The sequence below is a fragment of the Microchirus variegatus genome, assembly GCF_963457635.1.
Source record: "Microchirus variegatus genome assembly, chromosome: 1".
Taxonomy (NCBI): domain Eukaryota; kingdom Metazoa; phylum Chordata; class Actinopteri; order Pleuronectiformes; family Soleidae; genus Microchirus; species Microchirus variegatus.
Genome location: NC_139802.1, coordinates 4,707,671 through 4,729,499, shown reverse-complemented (window position 1 = coordinate 4,729,499; position 21,829 = coordinate 4,707,671). Strand labels below are relative to the sequence as shown.

General features: G+C 41.9%; 2 protein-coding genes across 2 annotated transcripts in view; one reads left to right on the top strand and one right to left on the bottom strand.

The window, feature by feature from the left end:
• The window catches only part of adam22 (ADAM metallopeptidase domain 22), a gene marked incomplete at both ends in the record, with an annotated part of 63,761 nt that extends 57,689 nt beyond the window's left edge, over positions 1 to 6,072 (top strand). The window contains 3 exons of the mRNA XM_083895629.1: positions 60 to 126; positions 5,047 to 5,174; positions 6,041 to 6,072. Coding sequence (XP_083751755.1) covers positions 60 to 126; positions 5,047 to 5,174; positions 6,041 to 6,072 — 227 coding nt within the window. The remainder of the gene's footprint in view (positions 1 to 59; positions 127 to 5,046; positions 5,175 to 6,040) is intronic.
• Positions 6,073 to 9,357: 3,285 nt separating this feature from the next.
• Positions 9,358 to 14,236, bottom strand: gtpbp10 (GTP-binding protein 10 (putative)). The gene is made up of 10 exons (XM_083887111.1): positions 14,136 to 14,236; positions 12,772 to 12,965; positions 12,310 to 12,401; positions 11,997 to 12,141; positions 11,823 to 11,896; positions 11,690 to 11,742; positions 11,103 to 11,210; positions 10,667 to 10,744; positions 10,428 to 10,551; positions 9,358 to 9,915 (listed from the first exon to the last, which is right to left on the bottom strand). The coding sequence occupies exons 1-10, from the start codon at positions 14,166 to 14,168 to the stop codon at positions 9,713 to 9,715; spliced, it is 1,104 nt and encodes a 367-aa protein (XP_083743237.1). The 5' UTR covers positions 14,169 to 14,236; the 3' UTR covers positions 9,358 to 9,712.
• Between the last annotated feature and the right edge of the window lie 7,593 nt (positions 14,237 to 21,829).

The window sequence follows — 21,829 nt, the reverse complement described above, 5'->3', positions numbered from 1 at the left end:
AGACTGTACCAGTATATATAATTTTGTCAAATGTGTGTTTATGTTTTGTTTATCTCCAGGAAATCTTAGTGGGAATCGGAAAAAACTGAAAGGAAAGAAGTTCCGCGCTCGCTCTAACTCCACAGAGTAAGTTCCTAATGATTGTGGATGTTGTCACTGAACACATTAATAAAAGCTCTGCTGGTAAACAGACGTGATTAACCAGTTTGTTGGATTTTCATATCTTCGATTGGTGTTAGTTCTTCGTTTGCATGTCAACAAATCCCATTTAAAGACCAAAAACAATGTAGTTGTCAACATGTTTCCACCTTTTTATGTAGAGCCCACCAACCACCAGGCCTGACTGCTTCCTGCATATGTAAATGATTGGATATGTGTCAAAAATGTAATTCCAGTGTAAAATAGTTAGTTTTCTCTTCTCTCTATAGTATTTTCAGGTCTTTGCCCTGACGCTATACACATAAACTTGTTTTGATTCATTAGTTTTTATGCAAACTGTATTCAGTAGTGCATGTGTTAGGAATTATTGGTGTGTTTAGAGAGGGGTGTGAGGCTGTTCAAGACTTTCTTGACGACTTTCTTGAGGACTTGAGACTTGCTTCACTAACGTTGGTAAAAGACTCGACTCGAATTAAACGAGAGTCAAATGGCTCGAAATGACTTGACTTATGAAATACTGACATTTTCTCAAATACTGAGGAGCTAACGTAACGTTACAGTTTGCGCGTCTGCTTTCGGGGGAGCTTGCGTACAAACCTGGCAACCGAGCGACACCAACACCACTATGTGACGCTTCAAATCCCACAAAGGAAGGGAAGACAGGAAAGTCAGTTGGTTGCTATTTTAACCTAACGCTAGTTTACGTCTTGGCGGATCAAACGCTGGTTATGATTAGTGTGTGAAATTTGCAGTTTTCAAGGCTAATATTTGAAATGATTTGATGCAGGTCTAATGTCAATATTCTTTACATTTAGGCTCTGTAGTTGTATTTATTCTAGTTTTATTGATGTTCATTATTTACACATTTTATAAACAGTTCAGCTGTATGGGATCATGAAGCAGTCCTAATACAGTGTTTCTGTAACAGTTCAAAATTACTTTTTTTTAGCATATTAAATGTGCAATATCTGGAAAATCATCTTCATATTCTATATATTCATACGCCTTGACTTGTAACTTGCTTGATTTAATGCAGGAACTCGACTTGACTTAATTCCTGCAAGAATGACTTGGGACTTGCTTGAGACTTGAAGATTAAGACTTGAGACTTGCTTTGTGATGTGTGACTTACTTACTTTAGCTTTAAAGGTGGATTCATTTACTGTTTTGGTCTTTTTGTTCGAATTGTTGGCAGTTAGAAAAGAGATAATATTAGTTTAAATTACTTTTGACAGCATAGAAACAATTCTGGGAGAAATCCTACTCCTTGTACTCTTTATCTTAACGCCTCTTATGTTTTATGTAAGACACAGACAGAGGTATAAAGAGTATGTTACGCCGAGTCACGCGTCTGTTGCAGTCCGTACATCTTTGAGAACTTCATCCCCTGTGAACTAATGAAGGACTTGCACTCTTGCCTGTTGACTGTGAACGAACAATGTGTGAAAACGGTGTGCATCGACTGCCTCGTGTTTGTAGGTGTGAAGGTCTTGGCATACTGAAGTATAGTCTGCAGTGCACCTGCTCTCACTGCGAGCATGATACCGACTGAGTGGCTACAAGCTAACCGCTTGGAATGATGTGACATGTAGCCTGTTTGCAACCGAGCCTGTATAAACACACGACACAAACGTTGTTTTGCCATTTTACGCGCTCGCTGTTTTCATCCGACACCGCACACAGGTCTGTCTGCCATCTTTCTCGCCATTTTTCTCAAGTGCATCTTGGTGTTTGTGCAGGATGTCTTTGCTCTGCTCTGCTTTCCTAAAATATTTACTCTCCTCTCTCATCCCTCACACTTATTTCTGGAGATTTTCTGTCCTTTTCTTTTTCCTTCCTTCCTTCCTTACTCCCTTCCTTCTTTCCTTTTCTCTCTTCTCCCCCCTCCTTGTGTTGTGTCCTCCTCCCTCCCCCTCCCCCCCCACACTTCCCACAGGTATTTAACCCCTCGCATCAAAACAGAGTGTTATGATGTAACTAAATGGGTAGAAGATGTGAATAGAAACACTCGAGGACCTTACCTTAGGTATTACCTCAGACCATGTCCTCTTCCTCACACGCTTGTCTTAACCTCCCCCCTCCTCACTTTTTCATTTGATTTGTCGTTTGTTCAAAGAAAGTTAGAATTAGAGCCGAACAATAAAAAGTAAGTCAAATGTGGCAGAAAGCTCTCGCCGCAATTTGGAGATTTAAAGGTCTGCTTCCTGCTGAGCATAAATAAATAAATTAAAGTTTTTCTGCTTCACATTATATCATATATGTTGCCCAGTTTTTTTTTAACGGTTTTTTTCTTTTCTTTTTGAACAGCTACATACAAATTATTTTGCAGATTTGTTTATTTTCCTGCTGTAATATGGCTCTTGCCGCCTGTGCTAGTGTTGCAGTTATACTTTCATGGTCTCATCCCGTCCTCTGTTTCTCCCCCTCCGCCTCTCGTCACCTCTGCATGTTCAGTGTTGTCGTGTCACTAAGTGTCTTGGGTCGTCAGCGATGACGTCACCGCGAGGCCAAACGTAATATTTTGTTCGCCGACATCATCGCTGAGCCGCTACGACGAACCCACGTCTGTGATCGTGTCCAAGGTCTATAGATGACGACAAACGCGCACCGTTGGCTCTGCACTGACTGCTCTTTCATTTCAACAAACTAAATATCACCTAACACTCGGTCACTATTGTGATCTATAGACCTTCAGTGTGTCCAGGAGCTCATCCCTGTCCCTTCCCCTGCTCTAACACAGGCTCAGTGATGGAATCAGTGGAACTGAGTGGAGAGGAGATGCGGAGGACTTTGTAGAGTGTGGAGTATAATAATTATCGAGGTCATTTCTCCATCCAACGTCATCATTGATTGATAGATTCCTTCAAGCCCAAGTTTCCTGATTGAATCGTATCGATTAGAAGTCGACTGATTTTTTAGAAATCAGGGCAGCCGCTGGCTGAAAATTGATGCCGATCATTTTTGCCCATACTTGATTTTCTTTATTTCCACCATCTGGTAAAATAAGAAATGAATGAATAAATAAATAAATAATAACATTTAAATTAGCACCAGGTATTGAACAACACTAATGGTCTGTCTCTCCGATCCAATTGTATGTCTTTGCGCAGTATTTCCAACAAAAGTAATGTATACACAAATTATTAGATTCAAAGAACAGGTCATCAAAAAATACATTGCTTCTCAAAGCAAAAATGTATTATCTGTAACTATTGGCCGATTAATAAATAACAAATGGTAAACATTAGAGTCCAACTACAAAATTATAAGACCAAATGTGATGGGAACATGCAAAATATTTGCATATATTTTAATATATATTTTTCTTCTAATGAATAACTGTAGTATTTATTTAGTTTACATTTAACAGTGGACTTGAGGAAAGAGCCATACTGTAGATCTGATAACCTAGTCCAATAATGTGTTAAGGCAATGATCATTTTTTATAATAACAGTCGGGCATTAAGTCTTTGTTCCTGAGTGCAGCAACATGGCTGCATTTTATGACATGGTGGAATTGTCTCAATACTACTTATGGGTCAGTGGCAAGTTAACATATTGTGTGAATGAGACAACTGTAATCAGGTTGGAGTTTGACTGATAGTTTTGCTTGACAGAGCTTGTTTTCAGATGAAGTGCAGCATACAAATAATGTCATATACTTTGTGTTCATAAAGACCAAACAGAGGCAGAAAAATAACATTACTGACAACAAAAATCACTGTAAAAGCTCAATTTCATCTAAAGTTATGGGCCCAACATAACTTACAGAATGACTTCATATTTAGAGCTTTTATTAAAAGCACTTCTGGAACAGGTCCTTCAGCCAAACCTCTCCACTCTCTCCACTGCTTTGTCCAGCCCAGGTATTTTTGACCGTCACACAGTGGCGGTGGCTTTCTGTAAAACCTCCCCCCCCCCTGAATCTCACGGGTGTTCTCACCCAGCTGTGGTCTGGTCTGCTGTTGCCTCATCATACTCACTGCTGCCAGCATTCATCGTTTACTCACTGATCCAACGTTCTGTGGTGGAATAAGAAACGTCTACCTTTAAAGCTGGAGACACACTACACAACTGTCACATTAGTCGTTTGTAGTCGAGCGACAACAAACATCACCGTCGTCGTTTTTGATGTTCGCGCCACTTCCTGTCGTCTTTGTCTTCTCAAGCTACTTCCTGTATGTCCCACATACTCTTTTTCATTGGCTGTTGTGTTGCAACATGTGTTTGCAGTCGGCTCAGTAATCAGTTCACACTACCTGAGTGTGTCGAGTCGGCTCAAAATGTTAAAAACATGTTTGATTGACTGCGATTAAGGTCAGGTCGGGTCTTTAATCCTCACCAACGAGGCCTGGCGACTTTTCCCCAACTACTGCCCAACTGTGAATCGTGGGCAGAAATCCTTGTAGTGTGTCTCCAGCTAGCAGCATGTTTTATTTCATAGAGGCCTGAGGTGTATTTCTGCTAATGCTGGCCTCTTGTGTGTCAGTGCAGGGTGATGCTGTTGCATAGTGAAGCATGTGAGATTGCAGGAAACCATGACTATGTCCACTCCTCTGCTGGGTTGTACTGTGTACTGCTGGAAAACAGAAGTTCATGCTGTGTACAGAGGTTGCCCATAAAGGCTGAGTTATGGTCTTCTATTTCAGCAGATTACATGATCTGTCTGTCTGTGCTTTTAAGAGCAACCTCTCTCCGCAGGAAGGAGAACAGTGAATAATTAGAGCAGCTCAAGGACGATGTTGGCCAACGTCACAGACCTAACACGAGGTTACCTTCCTCGCTCTGCCCTCGTTTATCAGTCTGTGTCTTTGGCCAACTCAATAGGACACCGTCGAGAAATGAACGGGGCAATACTCTAATAATTTCTCTTTCTCTTTTCCTCAGGACCCTATCCCCTGCCAAGTCTCCCACTTCCTCTACAGGATCTATTGCGTCCAGCAGGAAGTACCCGTACCCCATGCCCCCTCTCCCCGACGACCAGAGAAAAGCCAACAGGCAGAGTGCCCGGGCAAGTATCCTGATTCTGCATTATTAGGCACACAATAGGGCAAATCATTATACATGAATGTGAGGAACTTAAAATCTAATCATTTATGTTACATTATGTTGTAAAACCTGTGTTTTTGTTTTGTCCTACTATTTCAAATGATGTGCTGTAAAAAAAAAAGCTCTATTACGCCAGGTTTATCCAAGATATACTTGAGCTTTACATACACGTTGTACGATCTAAACACGTTAACAGTTTGCTTAAACACACCAACAGACATATATATACACGTATACATATATATATGTGTGTGTATGTATGTATGTATATATATATATGTATGTATGTATATATGTATGTATATAATTATGTATACATCTATGTATGTATATATATGTGTATATATATGTGTATGTATATATATGTGTATATATATATGTGTATGTGTATATATATGTGTGTATATATATGTGTGTGTATATATATGTATATGTGTATGTATATACAGTACAGACCAAAAGTTTGGACACACCTTTCCATTTACTTGAATGAGGAAGTGTGTCCAAACTTTTGGTCTGTACTGTATATGTATATGTGTATATATGTATATGTGTATATATGTATATGTATATATGTTTATATGTATATATACACTTGTGTATATATGTCTAATCTATCTGAGTAGAAAGATAAGTCTGTGGTTAAAAATGTGGAGCCAGGTACTCGATTAATCTTCTGTTTGCGTATAATTTCACTCAGACAAACACAGAGGAGCTCAGAATACTTGCTGATACAGCTCATAAGTCCAACACAGCTCTCTAAGTATAAAAGACTTGAACCTGTATAAATGTCTTTTCTTTCTCTTTTCTGTGCCTTCTCTTGTCTCTGCAGCTGTGGGAGACTTCAATATAACAGCCGTGTAACCCATTCAGCAAAAGACCTTAAGGAACTACACTTGTCTCTCCTTGTCTGTGAATGAAAAACACACAAAAAACGAAAACACAATTGACTCTTAAGCGACTAATGAGGAAGAGATAGATAGAGAGAGCCCCCAACCCGGAGTGGAACTAGGCAGCGGTGTGTGTGCGAGTTGGTGCGTAGAAACCATCTCTGAGGCCGTCGAGCCTTCACATTCAGTGGATCACCACTCGATGATGGCAGAGTGATGGCAGAGAAACCAGCTCCATATCCACTCCAGACCAGCTGAAGCTGAGACTGAGCTGTTCAGTCTGCTCAGCCTTCACCAACGGGCCTCCAAACCCACGCCACTCTGAGCCCCCACACCCACCAAACCCCACCCCCCCCTCCCCCCGTCCCTGAAAACCTTAAACCACAACACATCCTCCTTAACTCAACTCTAATCACACTCACTCGCTCACTCACTTTCGGCGCCCACTGTTTCCTGAGACTTCACCAGGAGCGGGTCATCGTATCACACGGCATCGCTGGATCATTTTTGACGCACGCGAATCACTGTAGAAAACACTGTATGCATGAGATAAACCTGTTTATCAGCAAACTCCTCCCACTGACGAGACGAGGAGAGCGGCGATCTGATCGGAGGGGAAAAGCATGTGGGGGAGGACAGTGATTTTATACCTTCTGTAGGCTTTGATGCTTTCTCTCCATTATAGGAAAACTCATATTATATCAACAATTATAACCCATAAGCCAAGACATGGACGCGACCCTCACCCCTCCTCCTCCTTATCCCATTGCCTTGTGTGTGTGTGTAAATATGTACAGTAAAAAAAACAAACACATTTTTGCTTTTATTTTGAAGGAGGAAAAAGTTCCTCTTCCTTGTGTATTGTGTTGTAGACAGAAGTGAGTCTCTGTAGATGACACCTGTCTGTGATTCTACTTTCTGTCCTAATTTGTTTCCCTCCCCTTCTCAACATTTTCCGTATGTGTGACCGTGACCTCGAAAAGGTTTTCTCTCCGTCCATCCATAGCAGAATGTGTTCATATTAGCTCTGGTTTCCATCCATCTTTGGGAGAAATGCACAGACATGAAGGAACAACAACCAGAGGAAGATATTGATTGTGACGCAGTCGAGAATGTCACCGCGACGGTATTAATTTAGACAAATAGTTTTACGTGCCATTTCCCGTGTGAAACGAATGGACTGAGATGTGTCTGACGTAGTTATAGATTTACCACGTTTCACTCGTGTGGTTTTTGCAAGTTTCCCCCCCCTTTGATGCCGTTAAGAGAAGGGTCAGGTCGCACACGACGTCACGGCGAGCGTCGCGACACTTTGCGAGAACCTTGAGATGTGCATTTTGGATTTAGCTGTGATGATTGAGATATTTAGCTTGTAAATGATTACCTATGCTGTACAGTGTTTTGAGCTTGTGAAGACCAACAGCATGACAGTTCTATATCAAATTGCATTATTTCTCTGGTAGGCTGTTTCTAGGAACACGGAGCAGAGAGCATGTCACTGAACGACTGTTTCCCTTCGTGGCCTACTGCACAGAATACACTGTCTTTAGGGCAATTCAGAGCAGGAAATCCCTGGGTTTAAACATGATCGATAAAGAAGGGTTTGTCATGTAGCTATTTAAGGTGGAATTCCCTGGAAACTATCACTTCTTTGTACAGTTACAACTCATTGCTCTACCTTGTGTAGACACTGTTGTCTTAAGGCCTCATGTTTGTCATTTATTGTCGTTTAGTTTTAGTTCCGGCGTGGACACCCGTTCATTTGTAATTCATGTATGCATTAGGACTGTATAGGTAATATGATTGTCACAATATTGGACTAATATTGCTATTAGTATCTTTTTATTAAGTACCTTTGTAATGTTCACCTTTTTCTCAGCATTATGTACAGCAAGTGTCCAAACCTGTTATTTAGTGCATTACTTGTAATTCTGTGTGTTTAATGAGTTTGATCGGACACATGATGATGAAACATTATTTCTCCCCTCTGGCATGTGCTGATCTGTATTGTTTAAAGATTTGGACACAGGTGTTACTACGCCGCTCTGAATGGGCTCATGATTTGCCTTCGTCCAGAGAACGCTTTCTCACCCTGGTTCTCTTGTGGTCCAGGCTGTGGAGCATGATTTGTCTCAGAGCTCCAGTAATATTTCTGACATCGTGATACTGTATGTTTATCCTGGTGTCATTGACGCGCCACTTTAGACGGGTCATTCCACACCTGGCAAAATCTGCTGCAAGTCCCTGTTCACACACGAGTGGACGCGCCAATCCTTACTGGGCGACTTTGACAAATGCCTCCACAAATGAGTCGTCTGTCTCTGTATGGCCACAGACTTGAATGTATCTTATGTACTGGAGCACAGCCACGATTACACCCAAACATAACCACGTAGTCTGCCAGAACACATCGACACACTGCTGCTCCAGGAACCTTACAAGCGCCCACATGTATTAGTTCAAATCTTAATACTGAAGTTGCTGACGTTTTCTTTTTTTTAATTAATGCCTGTATGTTGTACAGACTAATGATGCAAAAATCAATCCCCATATTTTTCCTCCCTCTTAATCGGTCAGTATTGTAATATATTTAATATAAAATAAAACTTTCATCAACACAACTGCGTGTTCCGCCATTTCCAGTAGCTTTCAGACATTTGTGTACCGCGCAGAGGAAGAAGGAAGAAGCAGAGCAGGAAAACTGACTCGGTTGAATGAAAAACAACAGTTGTGAGTATATTCTCATTCATCCAGGCCATAGATATCCAAAGCATCAGTAACAACTGGTCTTGTAGATCTTTAAATCTACAAGACAGGTTGCTACCGATTCAGTGGCTTTTAGATTGAATATTTGTTTTGTTTTACAAACAGCACTAGCCTTTTGTTATGGCTCGATTAAATACCTTTTGGTGTTAACACTTTATAATAAGTACACACTATTAGCATTAGATAAGCATTAATAAATAATGAATTCATCATTTATAACACATGAATATGCATTAGTATGTAGTTTATAAAGCACATGAGTAAAACATTTAGAACTGCGTTTATAAACTACATCCTAATGCATATTCATGAGTTATAAATGATGAATTCAATATTTATTAATGCTTAACTAATGCTAATAGTGTGTACTTATTATAAAGTACCCTATACCCTACTACCCTATTTGGGTAGTTGATTTAATTATAAAATATTTATGGTGTTGGATCAGACTTCCTGTGTTGAGGTGTCAGAGTAAGTATTGTGGGAGAAAACGTCAAGAATACCAAGTACATTTATCTGGTGCTAAAGCCGTTGCTGCAGTTACATTAGCTTGACCACAACCTTTTCACTAAAGGTATATAAATACATTACATCAGTCTTTTTTACAATCTCTGCATAAAGGAGGACTGTTGTTGTTATTAACACTGACAACAAGAGACAGCCAGTGCAGTGGTGTTTTCACTCTGAAGGTCAAAAAAGTCTGACTTCGCATTGTTCCTGTTGTCGCAGACTCTGGATGATATTTACCCGCACAGCGACATAACCTCTACCAGATGCTGCCAGCTACTATGTTCACTGTGGACCAGAGGGAAATCTGCGAGGCGTTGTCCATGTTTTTCCACAAATGCTCATGCGAGGCTTAGCCTGAGCGCTTGCAGTCTTTCTTGATGGACGGCTTTAGTTGCCATGGCGGCATCTTCATCGAGCGACTCCCGGATGCAGCTCCTTAAAAGGTCAACACCGAACCCAGTGGTGGCAGAGACGGGAAGCACGTGTGTGAAGGTAATGTACTTCTTCGGTATCATGTCGGCAGGCAACAGATCAGAAAACTCTGCGGGAGGCAAAGACAGTAAATGGTGAAAAGTGAACAAACGGCCACTTTTAGTCACATTGTCCTGATGATATGTTACAAAAAAAGAGTTATAATTAAGCTTTTCTTTATGTTTTTTAAAGGCTGTTTTATGTAAAAATCAGCCTTTCTGTGTGATTCTATCTGTAAAGTTTGTTCTCCACACTAGTTTTGCTTTTATATTTAAAGGTCAATTTACATTACTTTCTCCTGGACGCCTAAAATGAGTTTAAAGAATCCATTGATTAGGTTTTGAAGCTGTTAACGGTAGATTAAGTGGATTCACAAGGTTAAGACGTGCTTTAAGTAACAAAAAAAAGATTATTTACTTAAGAAAGCACTTGCCTCCACCAATGCACTCAGTTTCTTGCTCTTAAGGGTAACAGTTGTTTTTAAAAATCCCAAATCCAGATCCACCAAGCTCCGCAAACTACATCCGCATTTTCATCAAAATCTGTCCTATACTTTTGAGTTATACATAGACAAATTCTTACCCTCTGGGTTTTGTAGCTGCTCCTTCAGCTCCTCTAGTTTGTCGTCGGCGTCGGGCAGGTCCATCTTATTCACCACCAGCAGCGCAGGCTTCAACACAAGCTCCGCTTTATACAACTCCAGCTCCTTAAGTCAGTGAGAACGACAAAGAAGAAGAGGAGGATGAAGGACAATACAGAGCAGGTGAATAAATAATACGCAGAGGTGTCTTGAGATGCTTCGCGTGTAGTGTCAGTGTAACCTTGGTGAGGAGCTGCACAGCTTCAAAGGCCGACCTAAATGGTGTCGTACTAGCCAGCTGGAAACCATGAACATCCACCTTTAGTGCGATAAAACACAATCAAATCATCATCACAATCACCAGCATAATACTTGGTTACCTCCACCAAGGGGGTTGTGTTTTTTGGTTTTTTTGAGCAGCATGACTTAAATAGTAAAGGATGGATTTGGAGTAAATAGAGTAAAAGTTGAGTAAAACACTGAAAATATATTCTAAAGCCGAAACGATTCTGAATCCAGATCCAGGATTTGTTTTAAAAAAACTGTTCACCTTGTGAGATAGGGGACCTTTTTGACACTTGTGAAATGTGAGTGGCCTTGGTGGAGCTGTGCTTTGTCTGAGTGATTTCTCTGCTTATTTGTTGATAATGCTAAAGTACGTCTTTGTCTCCACTCACAACAAACAGCAGCTGTTTGGTCCTCTCCACGTGTTTGAGGAACTTATGGCCCATGCCTTTATTTATGTGAGCTCCCTCGATCAGGCCGGGGAGGTCTGCAACAGAGATCTACAGAGAAGAACCAAAACGGAAACCAATTAACATACAGTAGAGTTGAAAGTTAAAGGTGCCATATGTAAGAATGTGGCCAAAAACGGTTACTACACTCAAATTCAAAATACCAAGGTCTTTTTAGGTTTTGTTTTCTCCGTCATTGTAGCTCAGATATAACCCGTGGTTTCGCTGCAGCTGAGAATCTACTGACTGCAATGATTGGTAGACGGCGGTAGGTGGCGCCACATTCCAAAACATGATTTCAAAACATAAACATGATTTGCAGTCTGCAAAATATTTTTTTTAATGCAAATATTTTGTCCGTACTGTTGTTGTTGGTGAGTTCAGTTTGTTATATGAACATTATTCCTGAGTCTCTGTGACATATTAGGAGGATTTTATGGCCAGTTGCTTTAGATTTATTACATAATGCACCTTTAATAACAATCACTATGGTAAATAATACTTATACGCATTAATATAAATTCCCATACCTGTTTGTAATCGTCATACATCAGTTTGCCAATCTCCGGCTTCACAGTTGTAACTGTAAAGGGACAAGGATGTTAGAAATGACGATAAAAGAGTAACTACAATGGCTGAGTAAAAGTAGAATTATTGACATACATGCGTAGTTGGCAATCTGAGGTGTGGCGTTAGACATGGCTGTGAGGAGAGACGATTTTCCTGCATTTGGGAATCTATTTCAACACAAGATAATCCCACAATCAGAAACACTTTAAGCCGATTGGATCTTGAGCACAAAAGACCTGATATGTTCACACGCATCGCTGCTCTCACCCAACGAGACCCATGTCTGCGATAAGTTTGAGGTCAAGCCGAATGTGTTTGACGTGGCCCTTCTGAGGTTCAAATCTGGAGTGGTAGGTCCCTCCAGCTCCTCCTTTCGCCACCTTCACACGATCACCTACTGCGTTCAGTTCACCTTGAAGAAGAATGAGGAACTTTTACTCTCCACATTCCCCAACCGTTGCCTCTTCACGTTTTCTGAACAAAGATTTATCTCCAAACTGAAATCTTTCATGTACATTATTAGTCACTTTAAAGTTATTCCACAAATGCTTGACCCGTAGTGTATGATGTTAAAAGTTACCAAGTATTCTGCCGTCATCAGTGGTGACAGTGATGCCCACAGGAGCACAGATCTCCTTGTCCTGCCCCCTCTCTCCTTTAAGTGCTCGCACACTGTCATTAAAATAAAACACACACAAATTCACAAAACAGACTCGACTGACGAGAATTTGCACCTTTTTAACAACATGTCTGACCAAGAACACAACTGCTGTAAGCTTAAAACTGAAGTGCGTAACTTTTAAAAAGCAAAAAAGGACCATGACATTCAAACCATTGCTAAATGAGTTAACACAATGCTGATCAAACTTAAGTTTCTCTAACGCCCCGCCCGTTCCTGCGCTGCTGTTGTATACGCGCAAGCGCTTCCTCAGTTTTCAGCTGAAGGACGCAGCATAAAAATAACGTTACACTGTTTTTGTTCACGAGGACCAAACACTGTGGTTTCAAAATAAAACTCAAGGTTAGATTGAGGGAAAACAACCTGCTGTTCTCTCCTGCTCCGGCAAGGAAACGTTTCTGAGGATATTTTTCCTTGATCCTCTTCAAGGTCATATTCTTTGACCCCACCACCCAAACATCTCCTCCGTTCCCTCCCCGTCCTCCAAGACGGGGTAAACCCATGCCACCGCCTCCCCCGCGCACGTACAGCCGGAGGTTGTCCACAAAGTTCCCAAACTGCAAAGAGGCAAAAGAGAGACATTAGAGCGACTTCTCCAGGAGGATTTGAGTCAAAACCACACATAAGAATGATGTGAATCAAAGTTGGAGACTGATTAAGATAAAGATAACTTTATTCATCTTGTAGGGGGAAACTGCAGTGTAGACAAGGCAGTGGAAATTAAATATGCAAAGGAGGACTAAGAAGAATATTTTAACTGTACAAGTTAGTCTTACAATAAGACAATACTAGAACACAATTATAAAAACACAATGTAAAGTAATGAGAGAAAGAGACCATGTCTTTTTCTGTTTATTCCTCCAGAAAAAGAAATCTAGATTAGTATGTTTTGTTTGTGTTTAACAATAGTTCCTAAGAACGTGGATTTTGGACTGAAGTCATGTTACCAGAGTTACCTTTTAATGTCAGCACTGTTTTTTAGTTTTTACTATTTCAAATTCAAAGCACTTCTTTTTATCCTATTTATATAGGACAAACAGCAGGTGGCTATTTGTGGAAGAATAATAACATAGAGATATAAGGACCACTCACTGTTTTACATAGGTGTATGTTGCAATATGAAGTAAATGGAGACGATATGTAAGCGGCGAATACAATAGATAAATAAAAATCTAATCTAATCAGGTGCAGAGTCGCAATGACTGCGATGTTACTGTTGATATTGCAGTATTCTCTTTAATAATTTACACCATTGAGACATTAGATCTTATATTATATTAGCATTTCATGCTCAGTCACCATACATACTGACTAGCTGAGCTACTAATTACAGTCCAATCAGTAACAGCCACGTCTCCATGACAACCAGCCGACTATCAACCATGCAATAGACTTACAAATACAAATACAAATTAAATATAGTGGACTCTAAATTAAGCTAGGCTACTGAGCTTGTTCAATAAGAATTGTATTCCACAGTTGGTTATTCTAGGTTATGTTAACTTACTTAACAGCAGGTCTGATACTAACCGGTCACTATCACTATGACAACATTAAACCATGATGTGAGGCTAAACACTTGCACAGACGTCACAGTGTTGATGTTTTTGAAGGTAGTGCTACGTTAGCCAGTTAGCTTCACAGCCAATGTCACTACTTCGGTGAAACCGTCGCTGTTGGTGGAACAGTTTTCATGTCATTATGATGATGTCTGCAGTAGAACTGACCTTCCGGAGGCAGATTCTGCTCAGCTGGACCATCTTTAGTGGCGTTTATTGCCACTTTTCCTGCTGCTCTGTTGACTGACTGAGCTAACACACCGCTAACATGTGACAGTGTGGAGAACAGGAAGTGGAGAGCGGGTTCTCTCACCTCATTGGACAATGACACAGATGGAAGGCGGGGCTTAACGGAGACGCGCTGATAAAGCAGTACTGGATTTAAAGCAGCTGTACTGCAAAAATAAGGAACTCTTGGATCACAGTTATAACATATATGATCTGAAGGTGCTGTACACAGGGAGACAGAAACCTTAGAATATTATAGAGAGAATAGAAACACAACAGTTTACACCAGACAATCTCTGACTGAACCAGACTCAGACATGTGCAGCATCTAGAGGAAACTAGAGGACAGAAGAGAGAGGAGTAACAATGAGCAGTGGCGTCCACGGACATTTGGAAGTGCAGGGGTGAAAATCAAAAGGGCACCTAGTGTGCAGCAGGTGCCACTACTACGCTAAAGGCAGGCATGTCTGCATGAAATGAGTTTTAAAGGTGCATTATGTAATAAATTTAAAGCAACGGGCCATAAAATCCTCCTAATATGTCACAGAGACTCAGGAATAATGTTCATATAACAAACTGAACTCACCAACAACAACAGTACAGACAAAATATTTGCATAAAAAATAAATATTTTTGCAGACTGCAAATCATGTTTATGGTTTGAAATCATGTTTTGGCATGTGGCGCCACCTACCGCCGTCTACCAATCATTGCAGTCAGTAGAGTCTCAGCTGCCGAGCAACCACGGGTTGCCAGTTACGTCAGAAAACGAAACCTAAAAGACCTCGGTATTTTGAATTTGAATGTAGTAACTGTTTTTGGCCACATTCTTACACATGGCACCTTTAAATCAAAAAGGCATCTGTACAGAACCATGACCCACATTCTCACACAGTGTATACAGGGACATCCTAGGACACTTCCTCATGTTTTTACCCCTCTAGAACTAGGGAACTGTAGCATGCAGCATTTTTGTTCATTAGGGCACCAGAGGCAGAGGCACCGTTTGTGAACAGGCAAGGCAGGCAACTGCTTGGGGCCCCAAGCTGATAGGGGGCCCCCTGACACTTGGAGCCCGAGGGCTGTTTTTACTGAAATGTGCAGTGACCAGCCGCCTCCCCGTCCCCCTTGAAAAACAATGGGCGATTTGCAATGACATCTCAGTAGGAAACCTCCCTAAAGGGGCCCCACCTCACTTTAACCTGAGGATTATTTACAGTGTAATGAATATCTTTTGAACTCAGTTTATATATGTTTTTATAGTTTAAAAAAAAAAGCTATTTACAGTATTTTATTGTTCTTTACACTTATACTATTTTCACTTGCTTTTTAATTACAAGGTTATTCCATGTTATTTCATTGATTTTGAAAAATAATAATGGTGATGAACACTGATCGAAAGGGCCCCCTCGGAATTTTTTGCTTAGGGCCCCTACAGACTCTAGAATCGCCTCTGGTCAGTCCAGACCACAGCAGAGAGATAGAGATAGAGAGAGAGCTGTGAGTGAGGATGGTCCCGCCTCTGTCTGCGCATTGTGTGCGGCGTGAGAGGAGCACGTGACGGCGAAGGCAAAACGCAGAGCCGGTGTCTCTCTACAGAGAGAGAGAGAGAGAGAGAGAGAGAGAGAGAGATGTCCAGGCTGATCACACTTGAATATTCCAGTGAGCTCAGGTTTAACAGCACGGAGGTAAGTGTGTGTGTGTGTGTGTGTGCGCGAGCGTGCGCGTGTGATGACGACAGAGAGGCTTCTCATCAGCTCCGTGAAGTTGGCCCCCCACCCCCAATAAAACCATTTCAAAATACTTGTAATCGATTGTGCTTCGTTTGTGCAGGTTTGTGCAGCAAAAATTTTCGTTTGTGCTGCTTTAGTTTTTGAGTTATTAACATGTTTATATCCAGCCCCCCATATCGTCCAAATGAGCTGAAAATGGTCTCGTTTGTTTCGGCTTCGTTTGTGCTGCAAAAATTTTCGTTTGTGCTGCTTTAGTTTTTGAGATATTAAACATTATTTCAAAATGGGGCGCGCGCGCGCGTGCCCGCGCCGCACAGAGCGAGCCTCTTCAGCACTCGGTAGGTGAGGAAGAGGAGGATGAAGCAGAACCAGCCAGATTTGTCCAAATGAGCTGAAAATGGTCTCATTTGTTTGGGCTTCGTTTGTGCTGCTTAGTGCTGCAAAAAGTTTTGTTTGTGCTGCTTTAGTTTTTGAGATATTAATAAATCTATATTGTCACGCAGCCCCCCATATCCTCCAAATCAGCTGAAAATGGGCTCATTTGTTTGGGCTTCGTTTGTGCTGGTTTGTGCTGCAAAAAGTTTTGTTTGTGCTGCTTTAGTTTATGAAATATTAATATATCTATATTGTCACACAGCCCCCCATATCCTCCAAATCAGCTGAAAATGGTCTCATTTGTTCGTGCTTCGTTTGTGCTGCTTTACTTTACAGTACTGGGGTTAATATTAACCGTTTTCCGGGGTTTTAATTTTTTTGGACCTCCAGGCTCCACACCGGGACTTCCCCGGAGGTCTACCCGGCCCAGGGGGCCCCTGTCCCGGCCACAGCCACCGCCACACACCGCCCCTAAATCCTGGAAGTCAACACTTTGACATTTTTTCACTAACTCCTGGAGCTCCACACCCAGGCTTTCACAGACGCTTACCCGCCCCAGGGGGCCCCCAGACCGGCCACAGACACTGCCACACACCGCTCCTAAACCCTGGAAGTCAACACTTTGTCACACAAGTTTGGTCTTTGATGGTAAGTGACGTTTCGGTCAACGTCACACCTGACAGAAGACCCCAGGGTCCAAAAGACGGCACAAAAACGAAGCACAAACAGGTGTGACGTTGACCGAAACGTCACTTGAAAAAATGTCAAAGTGTTGACTTCCAGGATTTGGGGGCGGTGTGTGGCGGTGGCTGTGGCCGGGACAGGGGCCCCCTGGGCCGGGTAGACCTCCGGGGAAGTCCCGGTGTGGAGCCTGGAGGTCCAAAAAAATTAAAACCCCGGAAAACGGTTAATATTAACCCCAGTACTGTAAAGTAAAGCAGCACAAACGAAGCACGAACAAATGAGACCATTTTCAGCTGATTTGGACGATATGGCTGCGTGACAATATAGATTTATTAATATTTCATAAACTAAAGCAGCACAAACGAAACTTTTTGCAGCACTAAACAGCACAAACGAAGCCCAATCAAATGAGACCATTTTCAGCTGATTTGGACGATATGGGGGGCTGTGTGACAATATAGATATATTAATATTTCATAAACTAAAGCAGCACAAACAAAACTTTTTGCAGCACAAACCAGCACAAACGAAGCCCAAACAAATGAGCCCATTTTCAGCTGATTTGGAGGATATGGGGGGCTGCGTGACAATATAGATTTATTAATATCTCAAAAACTAAAGCAGCACAAACGAAACTTTTTGCAGCACTAAGCAGCACAAACGAAGCCCAAACAAATGAGCCCATTTTCAGCTCATTTGGAGGATATGGGGGGCTGCGTGACAATATAGATTTATTAATATTTCATAAACAACAGCAGCACAAACGAAACTTTTTGCAGCACTAAACAGCACAAACGAAGCCCAAACAAATGAGACCATTTTCAGCTCATTTGGACAAATCTGGCTGGTTCTGCTTCATCCTCCTCTTCCTCACCTACCGAGTGCTGAAGAGGCTCGCTCTGTGCGGCGCGGGCACGCGCGCGCGCGCCCCATTTTGAAATAATGTTTAATATCTCAAAAACTAAAGCAGCACAAACGAAAAATTTTGCAGCACAAACCAGCACAAACGAAGCCGAAACAAACGAGACCATTTTCAGCTCATTTGGACGATATGGGGGGCTGGATATAAACATGTTAATAACTCAAAAACTAAAGCAGCACAAACGAAAATTTTTGCTGCACAAACCTGCACAAACGAAGCACAATCGATTACAAGTATTTTGAAATGGTTTTATTGGGGGTGGGGGGCCAACTTCACGGAGCTCTTCTCATCTCATGCAACATCCCGGTCAGTTGCAGGATATGGATCCTCCCACCGGTGTTTGTGTGTGTGTGTGCAGGTTATTTATACGCGTGGAGATGCAGCTGTAGGTCGTGATAACAGGACGACACTGGGGCACGCGCACGCGCACGCACACACACAGTCACACAGTCACACAGTCATAGGTTACACTAGCGAGGTAAGAGCTTTGATTCTTCGCATAACTGTTGTTGAATGTTCGTGAGCGTGCGTTTGACCTGATTCATTCGTGCGGTTGAATGGGACACTGTCGCATGCGTCCAGTCCGTGTGACTCAGTGTGGACACAAGGCTGCAGTCACTCACACTCAGAGTGCGAGGTTGTTGGTCCATGAGGATGAGGATGATGGTGATGTGGTCACACGCACACACACACACACACACAGACACGCACACACACACACGCACATGCACACGCACACACACAAACGCACGCACGCACAACTACAGCATGCAGTCCCATCAGTGTTGACTGTACTGGAGCAACACACACACACACACACACACACACACACACACACACACACACACACACACACACACACACAGCTACAGCATGCAGTCCCATCAGTGTTGACTGTACTGGAGTAACACACACACACACACACACACACACACACACAGACACACACACTCAGACTGTATATAGACCAGATACCACTTACTAATACCACTTAAATGGCTGCAGTTGAAAACTAAAGGCACATTTCAGAAGATATGAAATATATTTCATACTGTTATATAATTGAATGCATGTTTTGTACATATAGACACGCCTGCACTCATCACAAGAGGCATACTACATACAATTCACACACTTTTTTTTCTTTGTTCACGTACAGTCTCAGTGTACCAGTGTTCTGGAAAAGTGCACATGCTTCCACACATGCTGCAAAAAGCGCCCAGATTGGCTGACGGTTGGTGCATGAAAGAGCAGGAAGACGGTGGCTGCAATGATAGAAAATGAAGCCTACTATAGTCTTTGGCTTTGCACGTTTCTGTCGCCGTGTAGTTCTCATGCAGTTAAAAAAGTAAACCTACTCAGGTCAACGCTGCTTGGATGATCTGCTGTGGTTGGTGTTTACTCAAGAAGAGTGAAGTGAAAATGAAAGCGGTTTTGATGATAAAGCACTCACAGTATTTATTCACATTAATCAGTCTTGTGATACCCACCAACAGTGGTAATAATGCGTTACATAATCATTTTACTCTGCAATACACCATACATTGTTGTATCACCCCAATTCTTTGGATCAGTCCACAACAGTCGGAGTAATGATAACTATGAAGAACAGTTAAAGAAAAAGCTTTATTCTGTCTATCACAGGCAATGGTATTCAGCGCTGGTCTGCTCTGACGTTGCTCCTGCAAGAGCTCAGTCAGAACAACAACAAAGTTCGATTTACACAGACATTTATACAATGTGCATGACCTCATTCGACTGTCATTCTAACAGTGGTAAACAATATTAATCAAGGAAGTATGCAACAAAACAGAAGAAGTGACTGTGTCAGCATTTAGATAAAGAAACAACAATCATTGTGTGAATTCATCAGGCAAAGGTTCAGATGAGACTATGGCCGTGTTTACATGAGAGCTTTAAAGGTGCCATATGTAAGAATGTGGCCAAAAACGGTTACTACATTCAAATTTAAAATACCGAGGTCTTTTAGGTTTCGTTTTCTGACGTAACTGGCAACCCGTGGTTGCTCGGCAGCTGAGACTCTACTGACTGCAATGATTGGTAGACGGCGGTAAGTGGCGCCACATGCCAAAACATGATTTTAAAACATAAACATGATTTGCAGTCTGCAAAATATTTTTTTTTAATGCAAATATTTTGTCTGTACTGTTGTTGTTGGTGAGTTCAGTTTGTTATATGAACATTATTCCTGAGTCTCTGTGACATATTAGGAGGATTTTATGGCCAGTTGCTTTAGATTTATTACATAATGCACCTTTAATTCCCAATAAAAAGAAATTAATTCCGCTTTAAAAAGATCACATAAACGTGGCCTATATCTAATACATTGTATAACCCCTAACCCTAAGGAACTGGATAACAACCTACCTGTCCCAAACACACACATTCCAAATTGAAAAAAATACTACAGTCTTTAATTATTATGCATTTATTACATCCAAGTCCCAACTTACAGGACAATAAACACTGTGTGTGGGGGTGGAAATATCAATATCGGTCCAATACTGTGTTCTACAGAGTCTGTGCTGCATGGTTTTAGTTGTAATGTTGTCGTGTTGAGCTACGCTAAAGATGGTACGATGGACAGTCATGTTTTCTGATTGTGAAAACGAGGCACGGTGTCCTTCGAACAGGGCAGACGATGTGTGGAATCCCAGTCCAGTTCACTGAGAACAGTAAACAGGCCGATGACCAAAGAAAAGCGTTTGGCTTTCAGACACAGGTCAGACGGGGGGGGGGGGGGGGGGAGGGCTACGTGAGACATGAGGCCGATCACGCTGGCAGCCGGGGACACGTGGCAGTTTCAGGGAAGTGGGCCAAAGTTTGGTATAAATGATAAAAGAGGTGTGGGCTGTGTTTCAGATAGTATGAAACTGGGCTGAGTGGGCACTGGCTGATAGTGGGTTGTTTTTGGCAGGAGTGTGTGTATTGGTGGCGGTGACTCGTGTGAAAGGGAGGAGGAGCTCTGATGGTTTTGGTGTGTTGACATGCCAGGGCCACATTCTCGTCCCGCTGCCATTGAAAAGGGCGGCAAAGACATAAACAAGCCCGGTGGGATTAGGGCCCACTCAGAGGAGCGATCAGCGGGGGATTTGCTGCCCGACGGGCAAACAACTCCCTTTTGTTTTGGGCAGCAGCACCAGGGTTTACAGAGGGTCGTCACCTGAGGGTCGTGTTGTGTTGTGGTGGCATGTTTCCACGTTTTGTGAAGCCCCAGAGATTTGAAAGGTGATGTGTGTGTGTGTGTGTGTGTGTGTGTGTGTGTGTGTGTGTGTGTGTGTGTGTGTGTGTGTGTGTGTGTGTGTGTGTGTGTGTGTGTGTGTGTGTGTGGATGGATGCACAGCAGCAGAATGAATGGATTAGAGCTGCAACTAACGATTATTTTCTCGATTAATCGATGAATGGTTTGGTCCATAAAATGTCATAAAATGTTAAAAAACGTTGATCAGTGTTTGTCAAACCTGGAATTGACGATGCTCTCGAATTACTTGTTTTGTCCACAAACCAAAATGATTCAGTTTGAATGATTTCTGTCTTATGTGGAGCAAAGAAGCCAAGAAAATATTCACATTTAAGAGGCTGAAACAATCAGAAATCTTGTTTTAATCATGAAAAAAGCTTCAAACCGATTATCGATTATCAAAAATATTTGGCGATTAATTTAGTAATCGATTAATCGTTTCAGCTCTAGAATGGATAAAGGCCCCTCTCCTCAGTGCTTGGGTTTCTGATTCAGCTGATGACGGTTAATGGAGACAGAATCTAAGACACCAACGTTGGCAGAGACAAAGACAGCGAGCCGATTTGATCAAATGATCTGACTCAGAAATATGCTGCTCTGTTTTAGTTTCAGAAAAGTCTTCATCGTTTTCTCCTTTGGTTTCTTCACAGTGGCTGTA